We start from the raw sequence: 12239 nt of genomic DNA, 5'->3' as shown, positions 1-12239 counted from the left end.
CCTTATATTTCAGTTCCCCAAATCAATGTTTCTTTTTCTCTCCATGAGGATGTGGTAACATCCAGTTCCCAGTCAAACCAAACTCAGAAATATGTTCACATACAAAAGTTCTGTCTCAATACACCCAAAAATAATATGTTCCATTATCAGGACATACTGTATACACAAGTGAGGAATATGTGTCCATTACTCAATCTGCAAAAACCACTTCATCTCAACAACATGCTCTCTATGCCCATCTCCACTGATATTCAGAAATTGCTGACAACATGGCAGCATTATATGCTAATTCTTTACCTTGAATAACAAAGTATAACCAAACAGCCACTGAACATAATTCCTTTTCCAGATTGTATCAGCAAATCGTGTCTTTTTGTAAGATTTTAAATAACAAATGGTTTTCAAACTTCAAACTCCATAAATTTCATCTAAACATATGGTATACTCAGGGTGCATAGTTTTGCATTTTTACCCCATGGTATTCATAGTTATTTAGAATTCTTGATAACTGCAGCATCTGGTACAGACTGAATGTTTGAAGAAGACTGATTTCACTGAACAAAATCATTCTGAGAATCATCTTTATACATCATAAGATACCACAGGTCATAAACTGGGACTTAGTTTTGTTGTTGTTGACATTTAGTCCTGTGCAAAATTTTAAACTGTGGAACAGAACCATAGAATACGTAAATGAGATATTTGAACAGTTGCCATGATCTCAAACAACCAGGGTGCTTGATAGGGAATTTCCCATTATAATTATTTTAGTTCTGATTAACATGCCTAATGCTAAGTCTATCACCCATTTTGTAGAGAATATTGGCAAAGTATCTTTCTAAAAACCTTTTCTAATAATAGATCCAGTCCCAACTTGCAAGAGGTTTTGGAGTATAGCCTATGGGCTCAATAAAAGTATAAATTTTTGGTAACTATTCATGCAAAACTCCAACAATGAATTTTGAACCTTAACAAACACAAAGGACTGTATCTGCTCTGACATAGGACGTTTGGTATCACTTCTGTTTTCATACGCTACCTGATAGATGTAGAAGGTGAGCTGGGATTTTAGGTTGTTAAATACTCGTTTTGCAGTCTGCTGAATTTTATATATAGATGGCAACAACTGCACTATCATTTCTAATACTGAACAGTTTTCTGTTTCACAATATGCTGAAAAAATGCATCTTTTCCAGAGCAGTATAAAACAGTTCACTTTAAAACCTGACTTCAGATTTTATCAATAAATTCTGTTGTTCCAGCCACTGTTATGTACCTTAAATGTAATGAATCTGTATGAAAATGTATTAGTTCTTTCTACAATATCATGTTTTATGATATGAATTCTTTTCTCTTTTCACTCATTTTTTAATGCCTGTTTCTGGTTGTAAGAGTGCAGTTTGGTTATTCACTAAGTTCAAGAGAGTGTGCAACTTGATCACATTTTATTTATTAGATGTGGATGTGGGTTAGCACATTTTGTTCTAGATTTTTGTAATGATTTATACAGCTTTTAAACAGACATTATTTTTGTCCATTCTCATAGTTATTACCTCACTCTAAAAGTAGGAGTTTTTTTCTGTTCTAAAAAATGTTTTAAATTTTTTTTAACTCTGTGTCAAATGGTCTGGTTTGTGTTTTGGCACTGTGATCAGTAAAACATATTCACCCTAGTTGCTTGATTGCTTCTATGTCGGTGTTATTATAGTATAGTACCATCTGCCAAGCTTCTATGTCTGTGTTATTATAGTATAGTACCATCTGCCAAGTTTCTATGTCTGTGTTATTATAGTATAGTACCATCTGCCAAGCTTCTATGTCTGTGTTATTATAGTATAGTACCATCTGCCAAGCTTCTATGTCTGTGTTATTATAGTATAGTACCATCTGCCAAGCTTCTATGTCTGTGTTATTATAGTATAGTACCATCTGCCAAGCTTCTATGTCTGTGTCATTATAGTAGAGTACCATCTGCCAAGTTTCTATGTCTGTGTTATTATAGTATAGTACCATCTGCCAAAGTACTTCAACTTGCTTCATATGCTTATTCTGTCAAGTGGAAGTGTGATGTCTGATCATTATTAATTTAAACTATTTGTTGTTTTAAAATCCATGTCAATAAAGCACCAGAGAAATTGTTTTGCCCAATCCATATGCCAAGACACAAGTGCCAGAACATTGATGAGGGCGGTTATGTTGTTTGTACCAGTCCTACAATCTAAAGACTCCTCAAACTTTATATGTAAATATGCCTAGACACAAGTGACAGAACATTGATGAGGGCAGTTTTGTTGTTTGTACCAGTCCTACAATCTAAAGACTCCTCAAACTTTATATGTAAATATGCCTAGACACAAGGGCTAGAACATTCATGAGGGCAGTTTTGTTGTTTGTACCAATCCTACAATCTAGACTCCTCAAACTTTATATGTAAATATGCCTAGACACAAGTGACAGAACATTGATGAGGGCAGTTTTGTTGTTTGTACCAGTCCTACAATCTAAAGACTCCTCAAACTTCAAATGTATATGCCTAGACACAAGTGCTAGAACATTCATGAGGGCAGTTTTGTTGTTTGTACCAGTCCTACAATCTAAAGACTCCTCAAACTTCAAATGTATATGCCTAGACACAAGTGCTAGAACATTCATGAGGGCAGTTTTGTTGTTTGTACCAGTCCTACAATCTAAAGACTCCTCAAACTTTCCATGTAAATATGCCTAGGCACAAGTGCCAGAACATTGATGAGGGCAGTTTTGTTGTTTGTACCAATCCTACAATCTAGACTCCTCAAACTTTCCATGTAAATATGCCTAGGCACAAGTGCCAGAACATTGATGAGGGCAGTTTTGTTGTTTGTACCAATCCTACAATCTAGACTCCTCAAACTTTCCATGTAAATATGCCTAGGCACAAGTGCCAGAACATTGATGAGGGCAGTTTTGTTTTTTGTACCAATCCTACAATCTAGACTCCTCAAACTTTATATGTAAATATGCCTAGACACAAGTGCTAGAACATTCATGAGGGCAGTTTTGTTTTTTGTACCAATCCTACAATCTAAAGACTCCTCAAACTTTCCATGTAAATACGTCTGTACAGGTACTACTCCACTAAGACTGATTATATAGTGTGTATCTTACTGTCTTTAATTGGGTGGGGGGAGGGGGAGGAGTTTGTTTACAATAATGAAATTATTGGTCCTTTTTGTCTCTTTTTCAATTATTTCCAAGAGATTATTCTCTGCACATGATCAGTGTGAATCACCATGTAAGCATTTTTAATTGTATTGTATTAATAAGAAACAGTCATCCATCTGGGTTTACAAAGACTCCGCAGTACATGAAAAATTTGGCTGTTAAAATTACAAATTGAAAAATTTAGTTATTACAAGCATAATACTTCATCTTCATGATTTGCACGACACAGCACATTTCATGCTTTAATTTAAATCAAACATATTATATCTGCAACTGATAATAAATCTAAATAGTATATTGATGTATGTGTGTGGTTATTGGTAGAATGTTATATTATCATGAAATTACAGGTATTGTTGACCAAATCATGTACACAAGTAAGACCTAACTAGAGAATCAAAAGTATTGACCAAACCCTACACACAAGTCAGATCTAACCAGAAAATTAGAAGTATTGTTGAACAAGCTGTATACACAATTCATATCTAACCAGAAAATTAGAAGGATTGTTGAACAAGCTGTACACACAAGTCAGATCTAACCAGAAAATTAGAAGTATTGTTGAACAAGCTGTACACACAATTCATATCTAACCAGAAAATTAGAAGTATTGTTGAACAAGCTGTACACACAAGTCAGATCTAACCAGAAAATTAGAAGTATTGTTGAACAAGCTGTACACACAATTCATATCTAACCAGAAAATTAGAAGGATTGTTGAACAAGCTGTACACACAAGTCAGATCTAACCAGAAAATTAGAAGTATTGTTGAACAAGCTGTACACACAATTCATATCTAACCAGAAAATTAGAAGGATTGTTGAACAAGCTGTACACACAAGTCAGATCTAACCAGAAAATTAGAAGTATTGTTGAACAAGCTGTACACACAATTCATATCTAACCAGAAAATTAGAAGTATTGTTGAACAAGCTGTACACACAAGTCAGATCTAACCAGAAAATTAGAAGTATTGTTGAACAAGCTGTACACACAATTCATATCTAACCAGAAAATTAGAAGTATTGTTGAACAAGCTGTACATACAAGTCAGATCTAACCAGAAAATTAGAAGTATTGTTGAACAAGCTGTACACACAATTCATATCTAACCAGAGACTAGCAAAACTACTAAACAGTACAGTAACATTGTCAACTAGGTGAATGGAAAAAGAGAAATCACATTAAATGTCATGTGGAAACTGAATCAAGTTTTTATAGATTTAATATGTACAAGACAATGTTTATTACTCTAGGCCTGAAACAAAATACATGGATAAAAAACACTATACATTTCTCTGAAAAATATGATTTTCTTTGCAATATATTTCAAAAATGAAAACTGTTCAGCATTAAAAATCATCAACTATGCACATATTGTTTCAGCAGATTGAAAAATGTGTATTTTATGACGTAAAACCAGTGGTTGCCATTAACATATTCAACACATGACAATGGAAGCAAAACCAAATATCTGAAGTAGGAATAGATACAAGACGGTGAAACACGTATTCTGCGAACTTTTCAAACTAAAATTGGACCACCTTTCAAGAAGCATCTCAACTTGGTGCATACATTAAACTCATACAGTAGAACCTGTCTTGAAAGACCACTCCTTCTGCCACAAAATCCTGGTCTCTTTGGACAGGTCAGAACAGTAAATATTAAATCAATTTATGCTTTAAGAGTTGGGTCTCTCATATCAGTGGTCTTTCAAGACTGGTTCTATTGTATTTTCAATATATTCACTGTGAATTCACTTTTATTCATGGGATTAAATTTCTGTAAATTTTATTGTTGTTAGAAACCATCTATTTCAGTTGTCAAAAGCTTTCATGGGCATAATAACATTTCTATTGAAGATTTGTCCATGAATTAAAAGTGACTTAATCTGTTAGAAAATCACAGAAAACTGAGGCCCAGGAAAATCAAGGAATAAAACAGCTATATACATGTAATAAACAGATTCAATAGCCTTTGATCTCATATGAATAACTTTGTTCTAAGTGGTGATGTTATTATATATTGCCACTGTATTTCATCATCATTGGATTTGGCATAAATAAAATACTGGCAAAAATACAGCTCAGTGACATCATAGCAAATATGATTTGATGTACCTTCCCCCCTTCCAACACTGGACCATGTAATAGCTTTCAATTCACTACAATGAAGATAATTAATACAGTGGTGCAGTGGCATCACTAGGGTTGGTGTCACCCAGTGTGGCAACTCATGGTGTCACCCCATGGACCTCCTTCCTGCAGAAAAGTTCAAAAATGTTATAGACACTCATAGCGGGAACTCATGGTGTCACCCCCATGGACCTCATTCCCACACAAAAATTAAATTTTTTATAGATAGTCATGTGCAGCAACTCATGGTGTCACCCCCAAGGACCTCCTTCCTGCACAAAAATTCAAAATTTTTATAGACAGTCATGTGCGGTAACTCATGGTGTCACCCCCATGGACCTCCTTCCTCGCACAAGAATTCTAAATTTTTATAGATGGTCATTTTAGTGTCACCTCCTCTGATGGTGTCACCCGGTGAGGTCTGCACCCCTCCCAGTGACACCACTGCAGTGGTGCATGCTTACTATAATCAATCTTGTCTTCAAAATCAGGGCATTTCAACTGAAATATAAGTTAGATATAACTGGCAAAAAGTCTACAGGAAATGGTCAATGGTGAAAACAACCCAAAAGAAACAAGTTGTTACCTTGGCACCTGGCTAGACACATGTTTTCATATTACAAACAAAGTTATATTATTGCAAAGATATAATATTTAGTGCCAATATTGCAATACAATTTTAGGCTCATGATAACATCACCAGATAAGTCCTAATATTAGAGGTTATTTTTCAAAATTCATTTTGATTAATTTTAAAAGAGACACTAAAGTTTGTGTAAATTTAGAAATTAAAATATGAGGTGAGGATGTATTTATGTTGAGATGCATGAAAGCTGGCTTAAGGATTAAATCCAAAACATGAACCTTCTTTTTGCTTTGGTTGACTTCCTGTTGTTTTGAGCTTGGGACTTAAAGGCCCCATAACATCTGTGTCCCCTGTTGCTGAAAACATTAAAAATTTCAAAGTAGAGTTGTTTGTGAGGATAATTTAGAACTGAATGTCAGTTGTGGGAGCCTATTTTCATATGATGACCTTAATATCTACCAAGTTTCATGATGATTTGCAAGAGACTTTGAGAGTAGTTGCATTCAAAAGATTGTCACACTGCATTCGTCTTCAAGTCAAAAAGGGAAATAACTCATATAAACTTGGGGATTATGATTTGTTGATAGGCACATTGTCAAGTGATGACCATAATATTTAAAGTGGCATGGCAATTCATCAAAAACTGAACTACTATTTGCAATCACAAGTTTGTGTTATGGATGGATGGATACACAGACAGAAGGATGTGCTTACATGAGGATTCCTGTAATACAAGCAAAATGAATAACTGAAAATTCAATATAAATTCTTTAATGCTGTGTACAAAAAATCAAGCGATTACATTCTTGAACTTAATTATTTACATGACCATGGGATCTAATCAGTCAAGATGGGCATAAGGACAAAGAAAACTAAATTACAGCATTGTTAAATCTCTCTCCCTCAAAATGCAATGGATTTTGGAAAAAAATTAAGCCAAGAGAGGTAACTCATTCCCTTTTCAAAGCTTTCTTTTCTTCTTCAATTTTCCACGACATTTTTCTTATTTACCCATGCTCCCTAAAAAAAAAGGCATTGCCTTCTAAAATTGTATTAAGTAACATTGAAAGACCTAACTTGAAAGATAACTATTACAATATTTACAGGCTCCTATTTTCCTTCATCCTCAGTTCTGTTAAACATGTCAATTTTTCATAGTTTCTTTGTATTAATGAGAGCTTCAGTGAAGAACAGTCATTGTATTATTATTATTATTATTATTATTATTATTATTATTATTATTATTATTATTATTATTAACAGATGTTAATAAAGGGCATAGTGTACTAACAAGATAATTTAATAAACAAAAAAACAGATGATAAAATAACTGAAGAATGGACTTGGTACAAGTCCAGAAGTATGCTTGGATAAAAAAAATACAAGAGCATGCTTGTAAGATAATAACAAAACAACTTTATTTTAGACTCATTGTGAACTAACCTACCTGGTGGCTCTCTAGTATGCACAGTATCATAATAATCATGCTTACACATACAAATTCACATAAAGACAAGCACACCTACACTGAAGATTGCAGAATAAAGATTACTAAATCTCACAGACCACAAAAATATACACAAATTAGAATCCATGAAACAATCATTGTAATTAGGTTCCAGAACAGTCATTTCTGACTTCCCAGTTTTCCTTACTTATTACAATTCACCTGGGTCAACAAAAGCCAATTAAAGATGAGCATGCCATGTTCTTAAAACATGAGTACCTTGAACAGAGCATTACATACCCATTGCAATGGTTAATAGTCATAAAATGAAGGAACTAGTGGGGTTATAGTTGACTCTGTCTAATGCATCTTAGTGCCATTGATCTTGGGTCAAAGTATGTGGTACTGGACAAAACTAAATGTGCAGAAACTATTATTTTCTTACCACACTTGACATAGTCATGACCTTAAACCTTTTAGATCCCAGATTCAAATATTGATCAACTTATTAAATAACAAAAGTTATTCTACATAAAAAAAAAATTATTTTAAGGCACAACGACCTTGACTTTTACATTTGGACTGAAAATCAATAGGCCTCTTCAGCACCATAAAATCCAGCGATTTACAAACTATGCTCAAGGTACAAGCATAGAACTACAGTTATTGTGCAAAAAACATTTTTCTTCTTGTAGCCACAGTTACCTTGACCTCTGACCTTTTGATCCCCCGAAAAATCAGTCTCATTATCACCAGCATGTAAGTCATATACAAACATTGGTGAAGATACATCGTGAATAACTTAAATATTTGTTTAGAAAACATTTTTATTCTTTGGTGACGTCAATCTTGTTGAACACAAAATCCATTAAACTTCTTCCTTTCACCCAGTACAAGCCATCCACAATGATCAGTCTGGGTCTGTGATGTAAAATTAACATTCTTGTGAGGAAACGACTTTTCTTCTTTAAGCCCAAATGACCTTTGACCTTTTGATCCAAATCAATAGGCTTCTTCCTTTTCCCAAGTGCAATCCATTTACAATGTTCGGTAAATGAAGATGGTGGAGAGCTCAAATCATTGTGTGGAAACCATTTTATTCTTTCAGTCAATGACCCTTACATTTAAACTTTCAACTCAAAACTAATGGGTTCTTCCAAACCACAAGTATAAACCATCCATAATGTTTGGTAACTTAAAATGGTGGAACTGAGCAAAATCCATTTTGCTTCATTCAGTCAAAGTGATATTGATGTTAGGCTTTTAACCCACAGATTGATAAGATTCTTCCTTACTTGTAAACTATCCAAGAACTGTAGATGGTGGACAACTTGAGTTACTGTGCATAAATGAAATTAATAACAGACAGCTAAATGGACAGATGATGGATGGACAGACATCACAGCATACTATACTTTGCTTTATGGCATGAGTATAAAGTTGCAGGTAACTGAAATGGAAATGCTTTAAAATGTTATCCTCTGACTTCTCTAACAAGACAGGGATATAAACATAACCAAGCAACCTTATTATTCAGTTAGTGAAAAACATTACACAAAAGTCTCAAAACAAAGAAAACTAAAACTTTATCATTTTTACTCAGTGTAATGAAGCATTGTCACTATGTGGTCCAAACAAACACACATGCACACACACAGACATATTTCCAATAGAAGGCAAACAGCTCCCCTGGCATAGGTTCTATTGCAGGACAAAAAAATGTTACATGATCATAAAATGCAGGTCACTTAATCACACCCTTGCAGTCTGTGTTGTTTAAACACACATCCCCATGCTTTAGCAGTGTGAAGTACCACTTGCAGAGCAAACTTAGAAGATAATACATGTACATGTATCAGTGAATTTTTTTTTGACAACTTGAACTCTTTCATTAAGCAATACTAACGGTACATGCCTTGTTACAAATCAGTCCAACACTAATGGAATAAGCAAAAATTACTTATCTTTACATACAAAAAAAGACTAAAATAACTTTAAAAAATCAAAATATGCTCTGCAGTGAAATACTGTTTCCATTTTTAATGCTAAGAATGCTTCTGTGTTAAAGCTTATCTATCACAATGTAACAAATCTCCATAGTTACATGTGTAATGTCATCAGAAATATGATAAGAAGATAGTCAAATACACATGTCTGAGGATTTGTCTATTTCTTATTAGTAAGCCTGGTGCAAACAGAGCTTTGTGCAAGCTCTTATAATAATAATATATATATATATATATATATATATATATATATATATATATATATATATATATATATATATATGTACAGTGTATATACAGATTTTTAATAGTGTATGCTTTTAAACTTTTTATCACTCTGAAGCTAGTTATGAAATTGGAACTGTTCTAACCAAGGGAAAAACCCAAGATTTCCAATCAATTGGACTAATTTCTAATACTTCACAAAGTCACATCATGTAACTCACTACAAATCTGTCAATTGTTTCATTAAATATTATTTTTCTTCATTCTCAATAGCATACAATAATGGGAAACAAAATCAAAACATTATACCATGCAATGTGGTACAGGGTCCTTTGCCAGGGGAAAAAAAATTGAGTCTTGAAAGATGTCAGTGATGTCGCAAAAGCTAGACAGCTAAATAGCAAATAGCATTTCACTGTACCCATGTTTGCAGTACAGGCTTCTGGTCACTAACAATAAAATTTTAGAAAATAGTGATTATTTACTAAAACCAATTCTATATTTGTTTTTTATCTGCATTCATGAAGTCTAATACATTATTTAAACTGTCAACCATGCCTGCCTTAAGACAAATTGAGCCAAGCTTTGTTAGGTCATCAAGGTCACACTCAATTGTCATGAATCAAATACCAGTACGGTAGTTGTTATGTTTTGCCATTTATTCATACTGGAATTTCAGCATGCTATTCCAAACTTTAAGAAACATACATTTTATTAGTTTAATATTTCACCACTATATTCACCTGGTGTCTGTTCATCAATTTATGAGTATCTTCTAGTACATACAGACATGTCAAAATCTAAAAGATGATGGTACAACCTGATGGAAGGTGGAGGCATTCCCTCCCATCTGCCGGAATGGTCTAGTCACCCCAAGTCCCTGTCCATTTCCATTATCATTTTGTAACTCATCTGAGGGAACAGGTCTTGTTGACTGATTTTGTTCCAGTAGATCTAATAGTGTGATACCAGCTATCTTTACATATGCAGCTATTTTCTCCAGCTTGCAATCAGATATCTAGGGTCAACTGTTAACATGAGTCTGCCAGTTATGTTCCAAATTCCTCCCATTTTTGCAAAAAGAATTGTTTTTAAATGATCTGATCAATTAGTAAGAGTTAAGTTTTCAAGTGAACACCCAGGTTTTACAGATAAATCATTTGCAAACAGAATATTAGATTGTTAGGCCATTAATTACACCTTTGCATGGAACTGGATAAAGGTAAAATATTTAGAAGCACATCTACCACCCTCAAATAAACTTTCTAGTTAAGAGGTCATTGTACTGCATGGATTTATTTACTTACTCACCTGCTGTCTCTGCAGGAAACAATATGTAGGTGAAACTAAAAAGCAATTTCAAGTGAAAATAACAGAACACCTTAGTGAAATCCAAAATAAGAAGTCTAACATTTCTAAACACTTAACCAGCCTGACAACAACATGGTAAAAGACAATGGACATGTAAAATATTTTTCTTACAGTTTCAACTAAAAATCAACATAAAAACACATGATGAATGTAGATGATCCAAAACCAGGTATGCAGGTAAGTTTATCTAAAACCAGGTATGCAGGTAAGTTTATCCAAAACCAGGTAAGCAGATAAGTTTACAGCAGACCATGCAGAAGTCAATTTAAAAACAGATGTGGAAAATGAAACAGGCAAAGTTCAAATTTTGGCCTTGAATTTGCCTTAAAGTGTGGAGTCTGAAGTCGATCAATGAATGTTTGTTGTTGTTGTTGTTCTAGGGTTTAACGCCATTTTTCAGCACAAGATAGGCTATACATGGTGGCTAGTATAGCTGGTGGAGGAAGAACCCTGGAAAACACAGGGAAGAACCACCGACCCACGAGAAGCTACTGGCAGGCTTTCCCACGTATCCACGCTAGCCGAGCCTTGGACTCGAACCCATGCTGACAGAGGTGAGATGGCAGTGATCCGGAACAGAGAGCGCTTTAGACCACTCGGCCATTCGGGGCCCCCAATGAATGTTTGAAGATGAATACATATATGATTCTATGTAATGACTCGTCACTATCACTTTCTTACAAATTATTTTAATTTTCAAACTTGTGCTAACTTTCTCAGCAGTTAAGCACCAAAATGAAATGGAGACCTTATGAAAGTCTCACTCTGAACCATCAACAATTTCAACACTGGTCGAGACCATTTAAAATAAAGCTTTGTCTGCATGGAAAGATAAGGAAAATATAGTGGGCAAACTTCTGAAACGAACAATTTTTACATCCAATTTAAAAAAATTTAAGGTAATTAAAACTGAAATAACAATTCAAAATTTTAAAAGCAGCCCAATGTATTCAATAAAAATGTCAAATGGGCTATATCAAAGTTGTGATACAATCAGATCATGTGTCCCCTTGACCAGATCAAAATGTTGGTGGTTCAACATAATTTTTATTACAATGCTGTTTCAGTTTGGGATTTAGCAGCTAAGAAAGCAAGCACTACTTGAACAGTGCTGCTTATCTGTGTTTCAATCCTGCATTCATTCATACATTCTGTCCTTCTTTTCCACTTCTCTGATATGCATCATATGTATCTTTTTCTTCTGGACAATTACTTCTTTCACCCTGACCCCTACACATATCAGCCGGACAACCATCCTTAGCAGGTG

General features: G+C 34.2%; 1 protein-coding gene across 5 annotated transcripts in view; it reads right to left on the bottom strand.

Moving 5' to 3' along the window:
- Nucleotides 1-12239, bottom strand: part of LOC149787533 (MYCBP-associated protein-like) — a 108961-nt gene that overhangs the window by 95186 nt on the left and 1536 nt on the right. For 4 of the 5 annotated variants that reach the window (XM_089973662.1, XM_089973666.1, XM_089973663.1 and 1 more), the window contains exon 2: nucleotides 6202-6279. The exons of the other annotated variant lie outside the window; for it this stretch is intronic. In XM_089973662.1, coding sequence (XP_089829788.1) covers nucleotides 6202-6279 — 78 coding nt within the window. The remainder of the gene's footprint in view (nucleotides 1-6201; nucleotides 6280-12239) is intronic. 5 annotated transcript variants of the gene reach the window in all.

Source organism: Sinohyriopsis cumingii, chromosome 11, assembly GCF_028554795.1.
Source record: "Sinohyriopsis cumingii isolate HCF-2022 chromosome 11, ASM2855479v2, whole genome shotgun sequence".
Classification (NCBI taxonomy): Eukaryota; Metazoa; Mollusca; class Bivalvia; order Unionida; family Unionidae; genus Sinohyriopsis; species Sinohyriopsis cumingii.
This window is presented reverse-complemented; position numbering and strand designations above follow the sequence as displayed.